At 35.1% G+C, this 26,316-nt stretch overlaps 1 protein-coding gene across 2 annotated transcripts in view; it reads left to right on the top strand.

Annotated features, from left to right (window-relative positions):
• The window catches only part of LOC129262308 (vacuolar protein sorting-associated protein 33B-like), a 43,464-nt gene extending 26,664 nt beyond the window's left edge, over nt 1–16,800 (top strand). Inside the window, exons 11-21 of one of the 2 annotated variants that reach the window (XR_010293681.1) lie at nt 129–215; nt 1,321–1,414; nt 1,922–1,999; nt 2,713–2,777; nt 6,847–6,901; nt 8,099–8,334; nt 9,670–9,768; nt 11,851–11,944; nt 12,697–12,816; nt 13,816–14,084; nt 15,670–16,800. Coding sequence is in view for 1 of the 2 variants with exons in the window: in XM_054900412.2 (XP_054756387.2) it covers nt 129–215; nt 1,321–1,414; nt 1,922–1,999; nt 2,713–2,777; nt 6,847–6,901; nt 8,099–8,334; nt 9,670–9,768; nt 11,851–11,944; nt 12,697–12,816; nt 13,816–13,892 (1,005 nt within the window). In the remaining variant the exon portion in view is untranslated. Of the gene's footprint in view, nt 1–128; nt 216–1,320; nt 1,415–1,921; nt 2,000–2,712; nt 2,778–6,846; nt 6,902–8,098; nt 8,335–9,669; nt 9,769–11,850; nt 11,945–12,696; nt 12,817–13,815 lie in introns of both variants that reach the window. The other variant, XM_054900412.2, reaches the window with a different exon arrangement.
• Nucleotides 16,801–26,316: the final 9,516 nt, after the last annotated feature.

The following is a 26,316-nucleotide window of genomic DNA, read 5'->3' as shown; positions in this document are numbered from 1 at the left end:
GCTGAGAATGAATTAGTCAGTGAAAGTCACTTTACGGAACTCTCCATGAAATGCTCCCCCAGGACAGTCATATCTCACAAGTTTAATTTTCTTTGAATTTTATGCTTTCTGTTATTCCCAATCGCCAGCTCTTTGAAAACATACGCAACCGTCATATATCAGATGTCTTCACTTACCTGAGTTCTACAACAAAGACAGTACAGACGGGGTATAATGTGAGTTCATCTGGAGGCAAATGATGTTCATGATGATGTTGATGATGCTGATAATGGTTGATGATGATGATGATGTTTATGGTGATGGTGATGGTAATGGTGATGATGGTAGTAATGATGATTATGATGCCAGCAGGGGATGATATGACAATGAAATGATATGGTGATTGGTGATGGTGATAATATGGATTAAGATGACAATGATGATGATCTTTACTTTAATGACTGTTTTATATCCTTTATTTTCTTAAGCCAAAGACCACATTCATGTATATATTATTATTTTTATCATCAATCATCATTATCATTATTATTATTATTATCATTATTATTGTTATTATTATTATTATTCATATTGTTATTATGATTATTATTGTTATCATTATTATTATTATTCATATTGTTATTATAATTTTTTTTATTTTTATTATGTAGAAATAGAATTCTACTGACAGATTATCATTCTTATATTGTTAATAACTGAGTGTTTAACATTTTCTAGCAGAATCATTTCGCACATAAATTTATATATATAAATATATATATATATATATATGTATATATATATATACAAACACCTGGGAATTAATTTTTTTGCAGTCTGTTTGCATTATTTTTGTAATCATTACCACAACTGGAATTATGGGCTTGTATATTGCAAGAATATACATTTACATGCACATTGAATGTATCAGTGTTTGAAAACTCAAGGTCAATTCATATTCTGTGGTAAGAAAGGAGTAATATACATGTATCATCTTTCAGCAAGTAAAGGACAATATGACACTATACCTTGTGAAAAATGATACCAGTTTAAATTGCCCTTTCTACAAGCTCTATATTTGCACAGCTTTCTGGATGGAATATAAAGGGTGCGCTCCTTTAGCCATAATTGGCAATTTGACCTTCATATGCAGATTTGTGCAAATTATGGTGATTTTGATAATTTTGAAGATGTCACCACAAAGGGCTTTCAAAATAAAGAAAACACATTATTAATTTTTGTTTTTAATATTGCCCTTATAACTTCTGTGTGATGATATAGTGATGTGTCTCTTGTTATTCTTCTTACCAAGATGTTTGATTTGTTTTGTTTACTTTGCAGAAAGGGAGACAGTTAAGTTCAGTGAGTGACATGAAGACGTTTGTACAGTCTGAATTGAAGGATCTGAAGCAGAAATATAAATCACTCACAATTCGTAAGAGAATTTTAAACAAAAAAATATATTTGTTTGATATAATCTCACTTTATTTCTCAAATATAGCTGGAAGAAAAGTATTTCATGTTATTAACCATTAAAAAGTTTGATTTTATTGCATTGATATTACATAAAATATCCTGCATATTGCATATGAAATCACAAAATAAAAACTTTGGAAATTCAAAACTGTAAATTCATGGACTATACAGATTTAACTGATAATATTTTAGTCATAATATTACCAGCAGCTGCATGTATCCCTCATCTTTATTTCTTTCATTTCCCTAACGCACATTGAAACCTTTGAAATGTATAATGCACTATACAAGGACTGTTCTTTTACTATTATTATTTTTTTTATATTATTGTTATTATAACTCTCTTATATTTCTTTGATTGATTTCTTCAAATCTTCAATAATAATCTCTATTTTACAAATACTTTTATACTTACACTTTTGTGAGGATGAACATCCCATTTAATAATACTCATTTCATCAAACAGATATTGGAGCATGTGAGGTGATCATGAATCAGAAAAACACTCAGCTGGACTTTGATGAGCATCTTCAAACAGAACATGGTGAGTTTATTCTTTTGTTGAACTTTGGCTGCACCAAGAAACACCCTCCCCCCCCCCTGCCCCCTAAAAAAGACTTGAAAGGCAAAAATAAAAGGAAAAAAAGTCCCCTCCTCCCCCCAAAAAGTCATTAGTTTCCGCATTCAGAGTTATTCAAAGAGGAATATAGATTTTTTTATTATCCCCCATTCAAAGGGAAATAATAGAAAGGTATTGTAGTCAATTTGTACGCTTAATTACTCTTAATGATCAATTCAATCAGGGTCCCGTCTTACAAAGAGTTACGATTGATCCAATCAATAGCAACTCTATGGAAATCCATCAGTGTCATAATTTTTTCTACAAATGTGCAAAATGTCCTTTGTAAACAGAGGGGAACACATCTAACTGTCAAGAAATCAATGAATTTATGGACATACATTCATATCTAGAAAAAAATTAGGCAAACATGCATTGTATATGTTGACTTTGCTGGCTTTCCATACATGTAGTTGCGATTGATCGGATCAATCTCAACTCTTTGTAAGACGGGCCCCAGTTGTAATAATCAGACTTCCATGTACGACCAAGTGCTAAGCTTTGTGTTAAGGGGCCATTCATGATATAAAGTGGTAATTTATTATTAATAATACCAAGTAATATGATCAATATAAAATTGAAAAGTAATCCTTATTTCTGCATCTGTTTGATAATTGCATTCTTGTATATTCCTGTAGCGTTGCTTGATGGAACAAGTATGAAAGACAACTACACATTCATCGAGGAACAAATTGACAAGCAGGTATTTATTGTAACGCTCACCTTGAAGTTGATACTTTTTGGGGTTTACCAGATTTTTGGCATGCTTGAGATTATTGGGACATATTTTGACAAAATCTGTTTGTTACCACAAAATCTAAGAATGGTGCAAACTAAAGACATGCTTGAAATTGGTCAAATTCCCCTTATTATGTGCAAGAATGAATAGAACACAAAAATCAATTGAATTCATGTATTATTTAGATGTTACTTTTTTGTGTATTGTTTTTGAGAAATTTTGAATAAAGACTTGATTTGACGAAAAAAAAAGTGAAACACAAGCTAGAATGAAAAAGCACCATAACAAATTAGTGAGTTCTGATTGTCTATCAAAGATGATGGGAAACAAAGATGTAGTGCCAGTTGCTTATAGCGGAAAACCACTAAAATGCTGCAAGATTGAACAGGGAATAATTTCTCTTTAACAATTTGATCAGCATACTTGGTCAATGGGGAAAAGATGGCACTGCCATTCTGTACAGTTCTATATAAAAACGTGCTACACAAAAGAAATGTTGTGTAGCAGAGTGGAACAGTGATAAAAAAATGCATAGCAAATTGCGATACCAGGAAAAATATTCCATGCAGTATCTTTCTGTTGGCATGAATTTTGAGCATGTCTTTAAACAGTCTCATTTGAAGATAATACCAGTAGCATAATGAGAAATGCTAGTTTCTCTTTTTTTTTCTTTTTTTTTTTGGCCTTCGAGGTCCGGATCAGGATTGTGTAGTTCAAATAAAACTCAATATGACACTGCATTGCATTGCCTTTGTTCATTGTTTCTTATGCCGATCATTGCCATTGTTATAACTTGTAATATATTTCTTCCATGCTCCCAGGAGGGGCCATTATTGAAATAAAATCATTGTCATGCTTTAGCTCCAGGATGTACGACACAAAATGAACAATGCGCATAAAAAATAACACCCTTCTACCTGCCAACAGGAACCAGAATTGACCTGCATACTACTGCTCTTCTGCCAGCCAGAAGACCATTGTGTAGTGTAGAGAAAAGAATCTCAGTATGAGTTTAAGTCTATAACAACTCTTTATAAGATACATGTCGGGCCATGTTTTGTTTTGTTTTTCTATTGGACACTGAATAAGACATACATTCTAAACTGTTTTTATGTTTCCAGAAGATGTTAAAACAAACGTTTCTTTCTTTTACATTCTTGTATCATAGCTGGACTATTATATCCATGTGTCTCAAATAAAAAGAAATTGATGGCAACTTAGACAAATCTGTATTTTAAAAATATGGCAACCTCACATTGTGTGAGCACAGCATCCCAATTCCTGTAAAGAACCCCTCCTAGGCTAAAGAGTGTTGTCACTTTAAGCTTTAATGAAGCTTTTTCTGAGCTTTCCTAAAATTTCTGCATTTTGAGATGCAAGATTTTTAAAGCCCAGCGTTAATACTCTATTCATTTCTGCATAGTTTTGATATTTTCCCCTTCATTTTCTTATTGTCTTTAACTTTGAATATCCAACTGTTCTCTTGCGTGCCTTTTCAGAGTGATATTTTCAAGGTTGGTGTGTTTTTAAATTCAAGCATGTTAATAGCAGTTTTATTTGTTTTCAAGTTGTGTGTTTGAGTCTAGTAAAATGCATGAAACTGGTAAAAATTTCTTGTTTAAATCGTATGTTGTGGAAACGCAGTGTACATGTACATGCTCTTGTATGAAACTTGGCAGAATGCTGCAGCATGCATACATGTAGATGCATCTTGAATATAAAGTAAGGTTTTTACCCCACATCAAAGTTATTTCATTGAATTTTGGCACCTTCAACTTAAGTTAGGTTCTAGTAAAACTTTTTTTTTTTTGGGGGGGGGGCGGAGGGGGGATATCTAATGATAATGATAATTATGTGGATATTTGTAAGATTTGTAATGCACCTGTATACATCATGAAAAGATGTTCATAATTCCCTCTCTAGAGTACAGATAAATATTATATTCCAAAATTTACAGCTCATTGCATGGTTGAGAAAAAATAAACCTTCATTTTCTTTGCCAAAATGAATTTTATGCAACGATGCAAAATTTATTAAAGGTCAAGTCCATCCCAGAAAAATATAGATTTGAATCTACAGAGAAAAATCCAACTAGAATAACGCTGAAAATTTCATCAAAATCGGATGTAAAATCAGAAATTTATGACATTTTAAAGTTTCGTTTATTTTTCACAAAACAGTGATATGCACAACTCAGTGACATGCAAATGAGACAGTAGATGATGTCCCCCACTCATTATTTCTTTTGTTTTTTATTGTTTGAATTATACAATATTTCATTTTTTACAGATTTGACAATAAGGATCAACTTGACTGAACCATATAATATTCAACAATGCTAATTCCACATGTTCAGGGAGGAATTAATCTTTGTTTCACTTGACAAAAGGGAAAAAATTAGAATATTTAATATTTCACATAATAAAATACAAAAGAAATAGTGAGCGGATGACATCATCAGTCTCCTCATTTGCATACCGACCAGGATGTGCATACTCTTTTGTGAAATTAAGCGAAACTTTAAAATGTCATAACTTTCTTATTTTACATCCGATTTAGATGAAATTTTCAGTGTTATGTTTGTTGGATTTTTCTCTTTTTATTCAAATCAACTTTTTGCTGGGGTGGACTTGTCCTTTAAATAAAATCACGTATGTATATCATGTCCCTCCACATCATAACTGTTTTAGGGTAAACACATTCATACTTATCAAGTAATGAAATGGAGTTTTTAAAGGATTTACCAAAGCCGATAGTGCTTTCATTAAAAGGCATACTACAGGAGTATAAGATGCATGTCCTCTGCAACAAAAGATGGATTGTTATTGATACTGCTGCTATGCTATTTTCTGTTTTGTTTTAAAATGGTTTTGAGTGTTATTGCTATCTTCATTTTTTTTCATTGTATTTTCTTTGAAAATGTTGTATGTGAGATGGTTTCTGTATTAAAAGGACATGTATTGAAATCAGGGGGGGGGGGGGGTCCAAAAGATCTTTATCAAGGATTTTGGTCGGTGAATAATCACAGAGCAATCAATCAAATAGCCTTGCTATACCATTTCTAACATAAACCAGCACTTAAATGAGGTTATCTGTGAAGGGGATTCCAACCCAAATAAAAAGTTGTTTTAAGAGGAAAAAGAAAAATCAGACAAGTTGATAGGTGAAAGTTGAACAATATCGGACAAACAATAAGAAAGTTATGAATTTTCAAAAGTTGTAAATATTGGTATTCACGATACCTAAGGAGACCTCAAATTGGCCGCATATGTGATGTCATAGTGATGTAAGGCAAGGACTACTCTTCCATGTACTCCAATACAGAAAATGGCTAAAATGTCATTTATTCAAAGGTTTACTTCAAATTCTATTTTTCTTTTATGAGGACATAAAACAATTACCAGGGCTATATTTAGATTACTGCCCCAGGGGAATGGGTACTTAATAGAAAACCACAAATCCTTGATAATTTAGTACATAGCCATAAGAAAGTTGTCCTTGCCCCTTGTCATTATTTACTTACCCAGTTGCCAAATTTGAAATCTACATAATCTAAGGGATCTCAATTTTAAAGCAGCCATAACTTTCTCATTGCTTGTCCGATTTCTTTCAAACTTTCACCATTCTGTTTTTTTTTTTTTTTTTTTTTTTCATTTTTCTCCTCTCCAACGCAACATTTTATTACCAGTGCTGGATTCCTTTTAAGCATTTTTTCAAGAGATGGAAAATTAATGTTTGAAATAACCCCTCTACCACATATTTTATTTCTATTTATTTTTTAAAATTCTTTGGGGGGTGGGGTGATTCCTTATGTACCTCGTGTATCTTGGAATTAAATGCAATATTTTGCCACACTTAAATCTTTGTTAAACACAATCCACAAAAGAGGAAGTTGATAAGAACTGAAATTAATAAAAGAGAAAATAAGTTGTTTGCAAGGTAAATCCAGTGGAAGGAAACCGTGAGCACTAGTAAAGAATATATGATACAATATATATTGCAATTAATGTATTTTTTTCTCTGTTTTATATAGATGTCTATAACAAGAACCCTCAGACTGATGTGTTTACTGTCACTAACACAGAATGGTGAGTTTGATTGGAAATCTTTCTGCCATTCCATTAACTGGTGTGATAGTCATTGATATTTTAGATACAAAGATTGATGAAGTAATATGTATTCATTGAGATATCATTATTGCAGTAGAAGTGTAGATCAGCTGAGAAGTCTTGGCATTGAGGAATAGATGAGCTTAGGAACAGAAGATGCGATGAGGAGTCTCAATGTTCCATGCAGATTGACTGTATGTCATTAGGAGACCAAGACCAAGTCATCACTTAAGTGTGACTTAGAGTCGCACTTAAATTTTACTTACATGTAGAACATGTATATAACACATCACCTCATTGGTCAGATCATGCACACGGGACACACTCTACCACGTATTCATCAATCAGATTACATGTTAAATTACATGTGCATGTTGGCGTTTAAGCATGACTCAAAGTCACACTCAACTCTTTGTGAAACACCCCATGGTTTAAAAGTTTATATAATCACTTCACCTTACCTCACTAAAGGTACATCTCATTCTTCCTCTTTCTTCCCTAAAGTTCTTTTCAGGACTAACCACATGTTGAATCACAAACCTCCTCCATGTTGTCTGTACCACCATGCAAACATTTGTAGAATTATCTATTGCATTGAGCAATGATTTAATGAGAAAGGCTTCAAAATCATGGTCAATCGTTACCACAACAGAAACCTTTCATATCTTGTGTGAATATTACATATATTTTACAAATATACCAGGCTTTGAAAAATAGTAATATTCTCCTTCCAAAGGAGGATGAATAACTCTCAACAGTGCTTTCGAAAGAATCGCCGGGTATATGTTTTTTTATATCCCTTCTTTGAGTTTGAACAATAAATATTGGTAATCTTGTCCAAAGTGGTCTCTCACCCTCACTCTGGGGCCTGTGCTACATGTAAATATGTTCTGACACTGTTTTCAGTAGAACGTGATGAGTGTCTGCACCACTACATCATAAGGGTTGCCCACTAGAGACAACCCGCTGTTTGGTGACCCCCAAACACAGTGAGGGCTCCGAATATTTTCTTGATATTTTTTCTGGAGCAGAACTGACCATGAAATATTGAGCATGCCCCAGAAAACATATTGAAAATTCTCTTTTATCCTGTGAGCTCCATCTGGCAGATCAGTTATTTGAAATTCTTCATACAAGGGATATGATATTATTATTCGGATTTACTTTTCTCTTTAGGTTTACCCAGCAAAGAATACCAGACATTACTGAGGCACTTCCTTCAGAGTCACGGTTACGAACACCTCTTAACCTTTGCCAATCTGAAGAAACTGGGTCTGTTTGTTGAACAGCAGCCAGTAGAGATCAACATGGGAAAGATGTCTGTCTCTGGGGTCACCACCAAGATCAGTGGCGTAGCGGACAAGGCCATGAAGAGGGCAGGCTTCAGGCAGCTTTCAAGGAAACTCAACTTGGTAGGTTAAAGATGCTGTGAGAAGAAGGAACTTTTGCATAACCTTGATTGGAAAAAATTAATTATAAAGCATCTTAGACTTGGTGCAACTAGATTTCCAATTACCATTTCTTCTTAAAGGGGAGTCCATCCCATCAAAGGTTGATTTGAATATAAAGAGACATAAATGAAAAAAAACAAACATAATGCTGAAAATTTCATTAAAATCGGATTCAGAATAAGAAAATTGTGATGTTTTGAAATTTTGCATATTTTCCAGATAAGAGGTCTATGCACAGCAAAGTGATATGCAAATGGGAGAGTCAATGATGTCACTTACTAATATTTCTTCATCTATTCATTCCATTTGCTGTTTTGATGGACTTACCCTTTAAGAAAAGCTATTCTAGTTTTATTGTGATTGGTTTGTATAAGAATCAGCATAAGTTTCCAACCGATCATGCATTGGAAGAATCATTCCTCTACGTGTGCGTTTTCTTGGAAAATAATGTGTGTGCTGTAATCCCTCCCTAAGTTTATTTTTATCATTATTATTACTGAACTTCTATAATTCATTATATTGCTTTGATAAATTCCTGAGGTTTCTTGGGGGGGGGGAGAATGGTAGCTATGTTTCAGATCACTTTAAAGAAAATTAAAGGTATTTTTTTGTAAGCCTTGGCTAAGGACTCGTACCTTGAAAAGATGAAGCACAGGGTTAAAAAAGAGTATTCCATGGCCATCTTTTCGTTCCTTTTTAACAGACAAATATGCCCTAAGGTACACCAGTTGTCAGTAAAAATTGTGTCATAATCTCTCTTTAAAACACCAGTACTTTCAAGTCATGAAGTCATTGCCCGACCATGTGAAGTCATGTTATCAGAAATTTGCTTTTTATTGTCATGAATTAACATGTATGTACTGAATCTTAACAGTTCCAGATTTTGCCCCCAAAAGGGAACTTTGCCCCCTCTTGTGCGAAATCTCCCCCTAAAGTGATCACCTTTTTTAATAAGCAAAAATTTTGCCCCCTTTTTAAAAGTAAAATTGTTATTTCACCTTTTAACTATGATTGATGCCTGAATATGGGTTATGGAAAATTCAAATCATAAGAATCAGGGTCATTTCATGGGGGGGGGGGGGGGTCTAACAGAAATTTATTTTCATTTTGTGGTGAGTACTTTTTTGTCAGAGAACATTAAAAAATGCAAAAAACATTCAGAGATTTGTGTGCCCCTGCCCTGTTTTATGAAATCCTGACTTTTGCTCCTAAAGTAACAACTTAGATAATCTTGGAATTGGAAAGATGACTCTTAACTAACAATCTACATCCGTTTTGGATGCCTCATTTCTTCAGATCCCCAAGGCTTCTGAAGTGAACCTTAAGGACCCAAATGACATGTCTTACGTATACAGCGGTGCCTATACCCCCATCACGTGCCGATTGGTTGAACAGGTAAGAAACTTTTAAAGGGAAGTAACCGGGCGGGGGGGGGGGGGGGTCATTAAATTTATCAGCGCTGACAATTTCAGTGAAATCCTTGGTTTTGATTGGCTCAGATGCTCTGGCTTTTGACTGTTACTGCGCTAACTGTCAGAGAAATATAATTTGTCAGTGCTGACACCTTTCATGAAACAGTCCACAGACCAACTCCATGTAAACCATTAATTTAGCCTATAATCTTATAGGTACAGAAAAACTAGAATTTTTTCGAAAAATACTTGTTTTTCTACTTGGTACTACATAATTATTGGGGTTGGCATGCATTATGAAGTGACTTGGTGTGTTATTCAAATGGGCATATGTTACAATACTACACTGCCTAGAATGTTACATTGTGCATTAGGAACCTGGCCAGATTTGAGTAGTTGAGGACTTGAGGTGGTGCTATATGTGATGTACAAGGCTTCTGGTTTGTATTGGCTTTTAAGAATGGAATGTCGTTTTTTGCACTTCCACTGCTCATCTTCTCTTGTGTGGGCCGACACAGCTCCTCCCCTTTCCCTCCTCCCTCTCCTTCCCCTATGCAGACATTAATAATATTTTTTTTTTACAATTTCAACAGGATTTCTTTCTTGTTATAGAATTTAAAACGAATGTCTTTGAATGTATTCTGAACCCAAAATTACTGACCCCAAATCATCTCTCCATTCTTTCCAGAACCTTTCTTGTTTCTTAATCTTTCTTTTTTATATCTTCTTTTTACCTGAAATAGGTACACACTATGTTTCTGCTTTTTGCCTTTGCGATATGAATGAAAATGTATACACAGCTTCCTTTGGAAGTGCATTTCTCATTCAAAGAAATCTTTGCATAGTATTAGTAACAAGAAACCTACATTTATTGATTCATTTCCACATTCTTATTAAACACGAGACATTCTGGTTTTATTTACTCATCTATCTTTATCAAGTAGCATAAAATGGGGGAGCAAACATCATTAAATATTATCAGATTACACTGTCGCGGGGGAACAATGGAATTGTCTATTTGCTCTGCTCTCAAATTCAATGATTCATTGCCTCATAGTCTAGATTATAGCAGATAAACTAGCACATGCTTGTAAATAATCCTAAGCTTACAAATAATATCTACATTTGGATTCAATTTAGATGTGATTTGTGAGGGTCCACCACGAATTGAACACAGTTTACAATGTGTGTGTTAGATCCAAGGAGCCAAAAACATGAAATCATTGTGAAATACTTTTTTTTTTTTCATTCATTCATTCATTCATTTATTGTTTCAGGAACTTTTCTAATACAAAATAACATAGAAAATACATAGTTCATAACAACATATTTAACAATGAAAAAAATGAACAAGGTTCTATAGCATAACAATTTAAGAAGGTTGCAGGGTTTGCCACTATAAGCTTTAGCTTGTCTGTTTTATCACAACAGTATAAATCTGAACATCTGAACAAATATTTTCATAAAAATATTACCTTTTAGCTATACATGTACATGCTTTAGTAAAATAATTCAGCGGGAATGTTTCTGTAACGTACTGTAGTACATTCTGGGAATAATTGATTGATCTTTCTAGGACATTCCACAGTTAAAATGAATTCCATATGATTTTTACCAAACTTTTCACAAAGTTACTTTGGAATCTATCTATATTAGCCAATGTGCAGATAAAATAGGTTCAGCACTTATTATTTAACCCATAGATGGTTGAAGTTTTGTCAAATCGACAAGTCAGTAAAGTCGCAGCATCAAGTGATTTTGGCCTCCATTAGATGTCATGAAATCAAAACGTTGAGTTGTTCCACCTTTATTTTGGATAAACATGATTTGTTCACAAAAATATTTATCGCCATTTAGACCATCTGTCTTTGGTTTGTTTTTTATTGTTCTCTCTGAATAAAATCTGAATGTTATTTACCAAAGGTTTATGTTGGATAAACATAATTTGTAGAATTATTTGTTCACGAAGGCATATATCAGCCTTTGGACCGTCTGTCTTTTTTTCATTCTTTTTTTATGGTTCCCGCTGGATAAAATCTTAATATTGTTATTATTTTTACCTAAGGTACTTTCAAGAGGGAGTTGGGCCAGTCTTGATGATGTTACCAAGTTATTACCAGGACCATCCTATGCTACACACAAATCAACATCTGTTAAAGGTACTGTATCTCAGTCCTTACAAACTACAAGGTGTCCCATAAAATTGGACACGGCAACTCTTGGGTATTTTCTCAAGCATGGAGATATCGTTCACTGTTGTCACAAATTTCACATTATGTTTTTGCATTTGTCCGACCATTCATCTCATCTTTGCTTTCACAATAAATGAAGAGCCATTTAATGGATCAACCTCAAATTTGGTCCTAGTATGTATATAGAAGTGGTGATGCTTTATTAGGTTTGATGTATTAAGGTAAATGGTCACAGAGGTCATTATATACCCCTTAGTATATCATGATAAGTAAAGAGCTGTTTTGACGAATTAACTTCAAATTTGGCTAGTAGAGGCAAAGGAAAGTGATATTTATCTGAATATATTTGTTGGTCATGAGGTGAAAGGTCATTGTATACATTGAAATTTCTTGGATTCATGATGACTAGTGAATCATATGAGGGATTATCTTCAATCTTTGCTCACATATTGGCGGACGATGATCTGAATTAATAGGGGGTCAAAGTTCATGGTGGTCATTATTGGAAAATGTTAGTTGTGTGTAATATATTTTGTGTTTGGCAATGGTGGAGGCATAAATTTTAACTCAATGCAGTCAAGTATCCATCTAGCTTTTACTGTGGGGTAGAGCAAGCTGTCCTATATGATTGATGCCTCTTGCCCGATTGTATATTTCATTAATAAGAAACTGTTTTCTTTTCAGCTGCAAAGAATAAAAATATATTCAATATTTTTCAGGTCATACAGGAAGCAGTTCCATCAGTGGCCCTCCCTCAGAGAGAGTTGTAATGGTGTACTTTATAGGAGGCTGTACCTTCGCAGAAATCAATGCCCTGAGGCTTCTTGGAAAAATGAAGAGTGAGTTTTGTACATGTATGTGCTGTGAAAGTGGCATTGAGGGCAATTCCATGAAACATACATCCGGGCCCCGTCTTACAAATAGTTACTATTGATCCGGTCAACCTCAGATACACAGGAATCCATCAATGTCATAAATTTTTCTTCAGAAAATTTGCACAATGTCCTTAATAAACAAAGAGAAGCACACTAAATTTTTAGGAAAACTATGAATGAATGAATTTACATAATATCTAGAAAATATCTTGAAGAAATGTGCATTTTAGATGTTGCTGGCTTTCCATAGGTGTGGTTGATTGGATCAATTGCAGCTCTTTGAAAGACGGGGCCCTAACTTCTGTATGTGGGACCTTAGGGATTTGTCTCTATGTTTTCTAGTTTGTATGACAAGATGTAATGCTGTCAAATCGTCATGGCCTGAGCAGTTTATGATTCAAAGTAAAAAAAAGGGGTAATTGGGGGCTGGATGAACAAAAGGATTATTTAATGGAATAGCCCCTTATGTTTATTCATTTGAGGCCGATATAGGTATTTTGACATGTGTTTATTTATACAAAATACAGTTGCACTATATCTAATTATTTTGATTTGAAATACTAAACAGACATTTTAGTGATAAACTCACAAATTCCACTTATTTTATATGTCCCTTGACAGAGCCATAAAACAAGCTGAAGAATGTCTATCCTTGAAATACCTAATGTAGCTGAGCCACAAAATGTTTGCTCAGTGCTAAGTCACTGTACGCCAATTTCCCCTGTTTTAATATAATGGAAACAAACTTCATTTTATTCTGCTCAAATCTTGACAAATATAATTTCTTTTATATATTGATGAAAAGATTTTTATTCTCAAAAGTTCAGATTTCATTTTAGGTGATGGGAGAAGATTTAGCGCAAGGAAAAAATCCCCGGTCGTGTATTAAAAACAACTTTATGTAATAGCACTCTGTTCAGAATTCATGACTATGTGACACCTTTTACCCCTTTTTCTTTGTAGATTACACTTTCATCATTGCCACTACATCCGTTATCAACGGCAACAAGCTAATGTCATCTATCAAGGAGCCTTGTTGATCTGTCTATGATGCACCTTGAAGGACACCTGACTTTAACAGTTCCAGGAACTGCAGAGACACCACCAAAGACATAATCAAGAACAATGTTCAACTCAATGTAATGGGTCGTCTGTGGTGGTGTGGCTCACTACAATACACAGTGAGGATGCAGAAGGGATAGTTTAATAGCCTGTCTCCAATAATTTTCATAGTATACCCTATTCCTTGAGACTTTGTACATGTACATGCACTTCCATTTGGAAACATAATGTTAAGATATGGGTGGCTGGTACACAGTACATGACCAATTCAGCCATTTGGCTGCGACTCATGTTTTTAATAAACCTTGAATTGAATTGAATTATTGCGCATTTTCACAAAAGTCTGGGACTTACAGCTACAACAGTTCCAAGAACTGCAGAGACACCCCAAATACATCACCTAGGACATTTTACATTTCAGTGTAGCAAGGCTCTCCCAGATCAGGCTCAGGTCCATAAGCAGCAAGGGTGCAGTTATGAAAGTTGCCCCTGTCCCCAGCAAATTTCACAAGTCTATCCCTTTTTTATTGCATATGTTCACAAAAGTCTATGACACCTAGCTACAGCAGCTCCAAGATCTGCAGAGGCATCACTATAGACTACAACTCAGTGTAATGGTTATTCTGTGATGGTCCTGAACCAGGGATAATGACGTTTTCACAATTCAAGCCCTTGGCCATGAGCAGCGAGGCTGGAGAGGGGGGGGGGGTAGTTCTTCCATCCCCAGAATATTTTTAAAGATCATATCGTCAGTGTCATCCGAACCATCGAATCACACATACGATGGTGCAAACCCAATTCAGAGAAAATCGACTACAAAGTTTACTGTAATTTTCACACTTAGTTCCCCTGCCTTACAACATATTCATTGCTAGAAAAATACATGGTTGGAAAGACCAAGACAATTGCTTGACATTTGTATCTTTATTCTTACACAAAACCAAGGATCGGAGAAAATATCGCAAAACAGCTACATGCTTGTAATTTCGGTTTGAGCAGTTTATATTTTGTAGTTGTTGTATCGCGCCATACGCGATACAACAACCCTGACCACGATTTCAATGCGCGCAGTCAGTCGAAACCTTTTATCATTTTTTCAGGTGCAAAGTTAATGCAGTGCCGATACGACGGTTTGACTGACCAAGTGTGCGCAGCTGTTGTTTTCTTTGCTACAGTATGTTTCCTATGGGGTTTGCGCATTTTATCAACAATTTGCATGGCATCCCCCTGGAAATCCCCAGATATCTCAGAAACTACAATAAATTGCTGCCTAGAAAGTTAGTTATGAATAGAATAGGACTTGTGCTTTCATTTTTCGCAAAAATTTCAAAATCAATTTTTTTTTTTCTCAAACCAAAATTGACTGATACAACGGTTTTTATGAATGCCAACGATATTATGGAAATCATTGGTTTACATCGCTGTTGAATCAATGTAGATTTGTAATATGACATAAGAACAGTACTATATTTGTATGAAATCTAGCTGTAAAGGAGGCCACCATTATACCACATCAATTTATTCAGAATCAGCTTGCCATTGATATTAATGTGTCCTGGGGCTCATTGCAGAAAATGATGCATTTTAATGCAACTAAAAAAATATTAAGCACATTTTCTGAAAACAAACATGCTGTCCAACAAATAGTTGCAAATTGATCCAATTAACCTATTTATTTTGCTTTATGATTCATTAATCTAATGAGAACAAATATACATGAGTTAGTAGGAGACGAGGAGACTAAGCAGAGAGAAGGGACCCCCCCCCCCCAGGTTCAAAATAGAGTATGTTTGTTGATTCAGTAAGTCATTTTCTTAAAGTAAAATAATGTATTGATACTTGTCTTCATGATTTTTGTCTCGCCTGCATAGCAGAGCGAGACTATAGGCGCCGCTTTTTCGACGGCGGCGGCGTCGTCAACATTGAAATCTTAACCAAGGTTAAGTTTTTGAAATGTCATCATAACTTAGAAAGTGTATGGACCTAGTTCATGAAACTTGGATGTAAGGGTAATCAAGTATTACTGAACATCCTGTTGAAGTTTCAGGTCACATGACCAAGGTCAAAGGCCATTCAGGGTCAACAAACTTTGACCATGTTGGTGGTAGTTGTGGAATCGTCATCATAACTTTGGGATTTTATGGATCTAGTTGATGAAACTTAGGCAAAACAGCAATTATGTCTCCCTGAACGTCCTGTGCGATTTTCAGGTCACATGACCAAGGTCGAAGGTCATTTAGGGTCAACAAACTTTGATAATGTTGGGGTATTTGTGGAATTGTCATCATAACTTTAAAAGTTTATAGATCTAGTTCATGGAAACTTGGGACATAAGAGTAACTATGTATCCCTGAATATCTTGTGCTTGTTTCAGGTCACATGATCAAAATCAAAGGTCATTTAGGGTCAATGAACTTTGGCCGTGTTGGGGGTATTTGTTGGCATCATAACTTAAAAAGTTTATGGATCTACACATGTATATGTAGTTCATGAAACATAGACATAAGGGTAATCAAGTTGTTTTGCACATGTCTGATGTCACATGATCATGGTCAAAGGTCGTGTTGGGTAAATGGACATAGTATTTTATTATCATATAAGTGTTTTCTTTTATGAATAATTATTGAAGAGTTTTTTTCAAAGTCAGCACTGCTGTTATATCAAATCGCGTAACGCAGGCGAGACTGCCAGAGGCGTTCCACTTGTTATATTTAAACAACTTGAATTATCCACTTATTTGTTATGCCTTTGCCACCAAAGAGGGATGGATCGTGCAATAAGTTTTTTACATTTTTTTTTCTTTCATTTTAATGAGTTTTATACATAGGCAGGATTTTTTTAAAGATCAAATATGTAAAAGAATAATTCAAGAAAAATTATAGTTACCCAATTCCATTGTTGATGTCTGTTCATACCTCATACATTTCTTGTTCCTTAGTAATCTTTCTTAGCTGATAGAAATTATGTTTTTCTTATTGTCATTATTGATTGTTTTCTTCATCTCTTCCTTTCCATATCATGCTCGTTTTAGAAATTGTCTTTCCTTTTTTTCTTTTAGAAATTATTATATCTCATTTTCTTTCCACATTTTTTTATACAATATTTTACGTGCATAAGTAAATAGACATGATGTATTTGTATATTGTGCAATGAAAATTTACAAATCATGCTCTGATAAATAAACTATATTAAATTAACAAGATTATATTGGTTCATTTTGTTATTTTGCTGGGTCTATCTACTAGTGTTCAGTTGAATTTTAAATACACAATATCAAGTTAACCATATAGTTGATGCAAAATTGTAATCTCTTAGAAAAACCCATTATGATGAAGAATGATTTGAAACCTAATAATATTTGGATGGATAAAAATAATAAAAAGTGATTTTGGTACATTCAGGAGGCATCTCAGTTCCAAAACCATAATCTCTAAATATGACTGATCCCCCTTTAGGCATACTGCTAGATGCCAGTGGTTACATCACATTTTTCAGACAAGCACAAAAATGAATTTTTAAAAATATTATTGACAGAATTTTTGGACAGGGAATTAAGTGTCCAAAAATTATGTCAATAATAATTCAAAAAAATGAAAAAGGGCTAACAAAATAATCAAAATTTTGTCAGGGTAGGAGGACGCTGCCCTCCCCCTCTCCCTCAGATAAGCTAGTGCTATTGTGAAAAACTACAAGCACTGGTCCCATCCATCACCAAAGTATCACCCCATCTCGAGCTCCCTCAACACAAGCGCCGTCACATGAAAAATACGCCCACGTTCGAAACAAATTTCCCGCTGAACGAAGCGCTTCTGGCCATCGATTTGTTAGCTTCTACATCACGTGATATTCAGGAAGGTTGAGCTTACTTTTACCGTTAGATTTTACTTCCGGGCTTTTCGCGTGCCGGGGAAAATCTCGCTTGTTCAAGCGCAAAGCACGAGTGTGTACACGGGGCCCGGTGCAGTCCGACGTGTTTATTTTCGTGAACCCAATTTTAACTTTATAAATCATGGCGTCCCAAACGAAGAGTCAACGATACGAAAAGCGGTCTACTCGGACGGAGTTTAGGTCAACTTCAACTCCAAAGGCTTCTTCATCATCACCTTTAAAATCAGGATCTTTATTGAGTCCGACGAAAATATCAAGGCACGAAGAAAAAGAAGAGCTGATCGGGCTCAACGATCGCCTCGCAACTTACATTGATCGAGTTCGTCAACTCGAATTTGACAATGGACGACTTCAAGTTCAAATTACTTCATTTGAAGAAACACAAACCAGGGAATTGGATAGCGTGAAAGAATTGTATGAAAAGGAATTATCTGATGCTCGAAAATTGCTTGATGAAACAGCTGGAGAAAAGGCGAAATTGCAGATTGAATGTGGGAAGTACAAGACGGAGCTTGACAATTTGAGACCAAGGTTAGTCTTTTTTCTTGTTTACGAAATTTCGTAAATCGTGCGACAGAATGTCTAATTTTGCATATTTATTAAAATCCTTGATGTAATTCACTTTCAAATTTCAATAAATGACTTATGAGGAACGGAATTCCGTAACATGCTTTTCTTCCGTTATTATTTTACATGTCTAAATTAAGATGTTTTGACACTTATAATTCGTGGTGAATTTGACTAAACAGCAGGATATCAATGATGGAGATGATGCGGCCCCACGCGAACAGTTGAACCGACGCTTTGGGCCGAGTGAGGTCAAGCGTACCGTTCGCATTGAGTTGAGTGAGTGGTACGTACATTGTACGTTACAAGTATGAATAATAAAAAAATAGTCACTGTCTGTATCATGGGAGTTTTTGTTTTTTAAATCAAGTGGAGGATTGCAAAAAGAGGATTCCATGCTAGGAAAATCAAATCAGCCATTTTCACAACAAATATTAAACCTGCTGAGACCTGAGTGCTGTCCAAACAAACAAATGAGGAACTTCACACAGTCATCAATGATCAAGCATGTCATTGTCAAGACTCAAGTCAAGAGTTCAGACTAGATCTAGACCTCTCCCTAGACTTAGACTAGATCTATATTATACATTGCAAAGTAGACCCTGTCTAGATCTAGACCTTTAGTACTGGGCCGGGTCATTGTAAAAAAGGACAACCCAAAAAAAATATGTGAAAATGTGTGTCGTACAGGACATTTCTGAGCCCTGTATCGTATGACGCAACATTTTCAATTCACCTAGGGCTAGGCCTACCCGGTACTGTATAAATTCACCCATGGGCCATGGCATAAAGAAAAATATTTTGGTTGTTTATCGTTTTTTTTACATGAAACCCTTTTAGGCTCCAGACATATTTCATGTATACTTCATCACTGACATGGACAAAATTTTTATAATTCAAGCATTCGGCTATTAAAGTAACTACATGTAGAAATTGTTGTCATAATGTCCCGTATATGGAATCGCCCAAAAGCTTTTTGTCTTGTCTTTAAATTAATGTCAGGTACATTGTTTTACTGCTCACTCCTTACTATTTTTACCAGGCCATGTTGACTTTCCAGATTATATTAGCTTGAATTCAGCTTTGAATCAGTAAATAACTTTTGCTGTAATACTATTGTAGTAAATAAGACTCATTGTTTTTGTTAAGGGACAAGTCCACCCCGATAGTCTTTATGAATAAAAAGAGAAAAATCGGATGGTCAGCGTAACACTGAAAAATTCATCAAAATCGGATGTACACTACCAGTCACAATTCTTTGACTCACTATTACCTGTTTCAGCCAGAGAACAATAGAATCAGGGGACCAAATCTATTGTTCTCTGGTTGAAACAGGGAACAGTGATTCAAAGAATCATTCTTCATGTACTGTAACAGTCAGTCTGCAGGTCCCAAGAAAGTGGCTTCTTTCATCCAAGTGATATTCATGACTTGAGATGTTTCGCATATTTAATGAGCTTGATGCGGACCAAAACACCTCTTTTTATTCGGTCATTGCTGCTCTAATTGTGCATCGAATTTCATGAATTTGGTACCATTGTAAAGAAGAAGAATCATTCTTTCAGGTCATGTGTTTGGATTTATTCAAAGATTTTGTAATATAGGTTAACATTTTGATCTAAAATATGCTACAAAATAAATATTTTCACCTGACAAAAGCTGCTATTTTCACACTTTATTTTTGTTTGAGCCCAAATGATTTTTATATCATGATAAAGCTGAATATGTATGCTTTGAAATGATATAGGTTTCAAAATAGGAATTGGTTTAATCGGGTCAAGATCACACTTTTCATTTGCCAAGTACATAAAGCAGTTTGAAAACAAGAATACTGCACTCTGATTGGTCAAAGAGACCACACAATGGCAAATTCCAACGGTCCCAGTGCCTGGGTTCGTGGGAAGGTCACACTTCCCATGTGGTAATCTCCTCAAATACCCCGCGCCTGTTGTTCTGTGAACCTTATCCAGCCAATCAGAACTCTGGATTTCATGCAAGTACAAAATTTCAGAAATCTCGTCTTGTACCTTGGTGGGAAAAGTGTGATCTTGACCCGATTAAAAGGTGCCGCATATCAAGAGTGGCATTGTGAGAAAGTAAAGAAGTTCAGCTTTATGGTGATATAGATATCATTGAGGCTCAAAATAAAAAGTTTTGCACAATTTGCAAAAGAAAACAGAGGAAGAAAATTCAGTTTTGAGGCACATTTTCAGGCCAGAAATTTACTTATTTAAAAAAATATTGTATACAAAATAAATGACCAATATGAAAGAGTAACTTTTACTCTATCTGATGGTGCAATAATATTTCATTTAACTTGAGGTTAAAACAGGTGAATTCTTAGAGAAAGAAAATCTCACGAATCACGAGATTTTGCAAGGAGGAGGATTCAGCCACGAGATGATTTGGATGAATCTGGCCTTTTTGCTCATTAGCATAGGGACCTGCGGTCTGACTGGTAAACTAAGAAAGTTATGAGACATTTTAAATTTCGCTTGATTTCACAAAATAGTTATCTGCACTTCCAGCCTGTATGCAAATGATGGGACTGATGACATCTTCCACTCACTAATTCTTTTGTATTGTATTATATGAAATATTCCAATTTTTCCCTCATTGTCGTGTGAAAGAAAGTTATATTCCTCTCTGAACATGTGGAATTACTATTTTTAAAACATTTTATGGCGCAGTCAAGTTGGTCCCTATTGTCAAATTTGTAATAATTGAAATATTGTATATTTTCAAAAAAAAACTGTTAGTGAGTGAGGGACATCATCGACTTTCTCATTTGCTGTCACTGACTTGTTCATATAACTATTTTGTGAAAAATATACAAAAATTTAAAATGTCATACATGTATGTACATGTAACTTTCTTATTCTAAATTCGATTTTGATGAAGCATTGGCATTTGGCATTATACTTGTTGGATCTTTCTCTATTGATTCAAATCAACATTTTTCTGGGGTGAACTAGTTTAGAAAACCTCAACTACATTTGTACATTGTACCAAAGGTGTGAAACACCATCTTTTCTACTGGGTAAACTCATGATTCATGATCATCAGTGAATATCAGGGTGCTTAAAACTTAAAAGGGAAATATTGTCCTATCTAAATACACCATGTAGTCCTGCGCAGTACTTGAACAAGCGTTAAACCTGAAATACATACATGTAGGCTGACAGAAGTTTGTATTCAAACAGTACTGTACATGTATCCATTTGCTTTATAGCAGTAGACAGACATACATGTAAGTATGTACAGTACTAACATCTTTTTTGTTATGGTAAACAAGGTCAATAGTCTGTTTAATAAAGAACTTGTGCATACATTCTGAAGTCAACAATAGCCTTCAAGGTAAATGCTTGAATGCCATCTAAACTTTGTTGTGAATTTGTGATACAAATTGCTTTAATCAGATGAGCCAGCTGATATGCTCAGCAAGGTCTAAATGTACAAACATCTACATGTAGTACCATAAGTATCTGCACTGTACAGTATAATGCACATAAGGCATCATAGCAGCTTTTATTTAAAAAAATGTTATCAAGGGACTGAAGGGAGCTTGGCATTTTAAAGGTTAGGCCTATGAATGTATGAACAATTGGGCAATTGAATATTATTTTATACATGTAGGGTGATTTTTTACACATGTAGGTTCTATTTCTACAGTGTACATGTAACTGTCTTTTATGAAATAATTATGCGCAAGCAATTTAAAGCACAATATTGACACTTTACAAGTATATCCCAAAAACTCCAAGGAAATTAAGTTTGACTATTGGTGTGTGATCTGGGGGTAATAATGCCAAAAATTTGAAGGGATTGCCAAACGATTGGGGGAAAATAAACTTTTTTTCTCATTATTTTTTTGTCTTGTACTGTAGGCCCCATTCCTAAGGCATAACAGTCATGGTAGATGCTCTCTCAGAAAGATATTCAATTCATCTTGATTTTTTTTAAAGTCCTCTATGAAATTTGATGTCCTCAAGTAATACATTCTGTTCATGAAAATGTACAGTACATACATGCTATTTCTGAATGATATTACTCATCGATAATGCGATTAAACACAGTGGGATACATACATTTGTGAATGAGCAAATGCAGCCGCCATTTACTTGTACAAAGTTCATAATTATAATGTTGGCAGAATTTTTTCTCGGTACACTGAGTGTGGTGAGAATGACTGACTGGTGACACATGGAATGCTGCATGACATGGAAACTGACTATTGGCATTGTTCCAGATATCAGCATCCCATTCATTAAATATCAGCACAGTTGTAAAAAAAAGGGGGAGACAGAGAGCAGCCAGAAGTTGAAGTTGTCAATGGTCAGATTGTGACCTCCAAATTTCCCAGGTCTGAGCACTGCCCTTTTTGTAATACATGTTTGTAGTCAGCTGTAATAGGGACTTCCAATACCTATAAGCAGGGTTTACTGTAGCCTGCACATACCTGTATGCAGAGATGAGAGTCAAATTCCAAGTTTTGACTGCTGTTTGCAAATTAATATTTCAACAATCAAAACTACATGTATGCACAGTATGTAGTTTCCTCTACGTCAAGTTTAGAAGAGAAATGTCAGCTCTCACTTCTCTGCACAATAATAACTTGTGACTGAAGTTCTTGTTCAATAGCAATAATTGTTGGGTGCTTTGTACATGTACTATCCAATCAAGTATTAAAATAAGGCTGGTATTTTGAGGCAAGATGAATTTGCATGGAATGAACAATACTATTTGTACATGTAGGCCTACCGGTACATACATTACATGTATGTGTAGGAAACAAGAGTCTTGATTCTGGCTCATTAAACTTCAAGAACTGGTGTTATGTTATTATAAGTTCATGCATGATACAGAAGTTCACTTTATTTTTAGGCCTGATTACAAGTTTATGAATTTTGTATTGTTTGGCAGGTGTGAACACAATAATCTTTCACCTCCATTACCATTTATGATAACCATTTCCCTGTACATGTATTGTAGGTTCCAGTTTTACAATGTTTGGATTTTACATGTATGCCACCTTTCCTGCAGTTTCCTCCATTTCCAAAGGACCAGGAAGGAACATCAATTGCAAAGCTTCCTGCGCGGGTAAAGAATTTGAAATCCGTATTTGAGGTTTGCAGAGCATTTCCTGGATGCTTGTTGCATCACACGTTACTTGAGAGATCAGGAAAGGAAATGGTCATTTACTCAGTATGAAACATCCTCACACTGTCTTTAAGATAGACCTACACTAGTAGTAGGCCTACAGCAAAACATGTAAAGCTATAAACTTGTTCTTGTTTCGTTTCTCATAATAACATCTACATGTAGACCCTGAAAAGGCCTGATAAGCCTATTGAAAATTCAGATATGATTTATAACTATTCGTTGTGGAACCGAGAAGAACAAAAAAATTATATCTGGTTTTTTTAAATAAAATTTTAAGTCTGAATTTTCTGGTAGACATTTACTGAACATGTACATGTATGTTCATAGTTAACCTACAAATGGCTCACACATTCATGAGCGTTTATTAGATACGGTATTGCAAGTTTTAATGTCAGTTTTGGGGTCAAGGCATAAATTGGCTAGAGCATGGACCCTACCACTGCCAGCAAGTAAAGGTGCAGATGCATGTCTTGGCTTGGGCCTTTATCCATTCATACAATGTGCATGTACATGTCGACCAGACCACAGGTTGAAATAAATTATATAGGCCTAGACCTGAATTCCAAACAAAATCTTATCTTTATGTTTTTGTCCTTGGGTACATGTAGTATCAAATTTACAACTTTTCAAATGACTCCAAGACTCCAAGGCCTACCCTGGTACAACTTTACGAGCAAACATAGCCAGACAACAAATCATTTTAGGTCTGAGTAGGACTTCGGCTTTTATTGTTGCTTTAAAGGCACTACCCTGGAGATACTTGACAATGCCTTATTTTGAAAAGTCTTAAACTGCAAAAAATGGCGGGAAGATTACAGATATACCCCCCCCCCCTTAATTGTGGACTGATCTAGCATAAAAGTATTCAAATGATGGGCCACCAAAAGAGATAAGACATCTTCCCTTATTAAATGTCTGATGATCATTGGTTCATTTTATTAGACCACTATTGTACACTGTTGATCGGTTGATATGACAACCTGTATTGGTGAAGCTTATGTGATGTGCAGCAGAGACCAAGGAGCTTCCAACAGCTCCTTGCAGAGACCAAAGCTTCACAATTTTCAATGGAGGCTAGAAAGATTTCACCTTGAAATGTTTTGCCTTGAAAAGATGCAAATGTAGATCAACATGTTTACATACTGAAGGCCTACACATACACATGAATATTAATGCCATACGGAATGTAGGGGATTCATATTAGAAGTCTTCTTTAAGTCTTTTCAGCAGCAAGATCTCGCTGAATAACAAAACACATTGAAAGAAGATGAGCACAACATCTCAACTATTTAAGTTTTAGTCCGAACAAGGGTCCCTTTGTTGACACCCTCTTTAAAATTTGAATTCTAGGGCCCTCGCCCCTCCCCTCCCCCTCCTCAGATTTAAAGAAAGGACTGAAGGAGTCCAAGTTTTGTTATCAGATCTATATATTGACCTACAGTACATGTACATATACATTGATCTACATTTAAGCTAAAAAACAAGGAGTTAAAGTCGTTGGTATCAAAAACACTGATCTACAATTCTACAGTACAAACCTGTTTGGCCTACATGTGTCATTTTCTACATGTACATGTATGATCACTTTTATTGCAACCAGTCTCCAGATGAATTATCCCCCTTTCCACCATTATTAATTAAAAGGGGAATCCACTGCAAACACAGTTGCTTTGAAGTTTGAATATTAAAAAAAGAAAAAAAATATGTGCACTGTGCACAAAAACATAGACATACAACGAAAATTTAATCAAAATGTGATGGGAAGTATTAAAGACAAAGATTGTCTTTTAATATTTTTTATTGTATTTAAACAGAAGGCCTACATTTAAATGTACATAGGCCTCCTGGTCAGTATGCAAAATGGGAGAGCTGGTGACATCCACTCACTATTTCTTTTGTATTTAAAAAATATGAAATACGAAATAAGGATGTTCTTCCTCTTGTACATTGATTAAAGGTCTATCGTTTCCTGCTTTAGAAAATCTTGCTGATAAGTTTTCAGTCTCAATCCTCAATTGCTCGAAATAACCAAATATTTCAGTCATACTGTACGTGAACAGGGAGTGTCTGAGCTGACACAAAGACTACAAGTACAAATACATGGTTGATTGAAGCGTCCTTAGCAAATGGGGTTCATTGTGAAGGGCACACATCTCATTGATCTCATTCACATCTGCGATAATAGATATTTTTCTTTCATTTCCATCCCTATTTGCCCTCCCTCTCTCTCTCTCTTTTCCTATCTCTCTCGCTATCTCTCCCCAGCTCCCTCTCTCTTTCTTCCCTATTTACACAAAAGTCTGTGTTTTTTTTATGCCTACCAGTCAGTCCACAAGCCCTGAAAAAGTACAGTCAGTCCGCAGCCCGTCCGAAAGTGCTCTATTTTATTCAGCGGTATGCATAGCCGTCCGTGGTTATGCATACGTAATGAGCTGTGAAGACGAACTTTCCGATCGGTGTTTTTTGCTCTTAGAATCGTTTATTCCTCACAAAATTGGTCTTATTTTATAGATAAAACTTTGAAATTTCTGATCAGCTAAATAAAATGCACATTTAATGTATTTTGAAGACCGATATTTAGCTTAGAAAAAATTATTTTTTTCAAGAAATATATGTGAATAAACAGAGCGCATTTTTGCACCGAAATTACACTTGCGTCAAATTGATATTATAATCAATATAAAGCGTAGACATTCTTCTTTACGACTGAAAAAGAATTATGAAATTTCATGATGTAGCAAAGTCAGGAACCACAAAAAACCACGGCAATGTCCATCGCAAAAT

This window comes from Lytechinus pictus, chromosome 5 (assembly GCF_037042905.1).
Source record: "Lytechinus pictus isolate F3 Inbred chromosome 5, Lp3.0, whole genome shotgun sequence".
NCBI classification, from domain to species: domain Eukaryota; kingdom Metazoa; phylum Echinodermata; class Echinoidea; order Temnopleuroida; family Toxopneustidae; genus Lytechinus; species Lytechinus pictus.
This window is presented reverse-complemented; position numbering and strand designations above follow the sequence as displayed.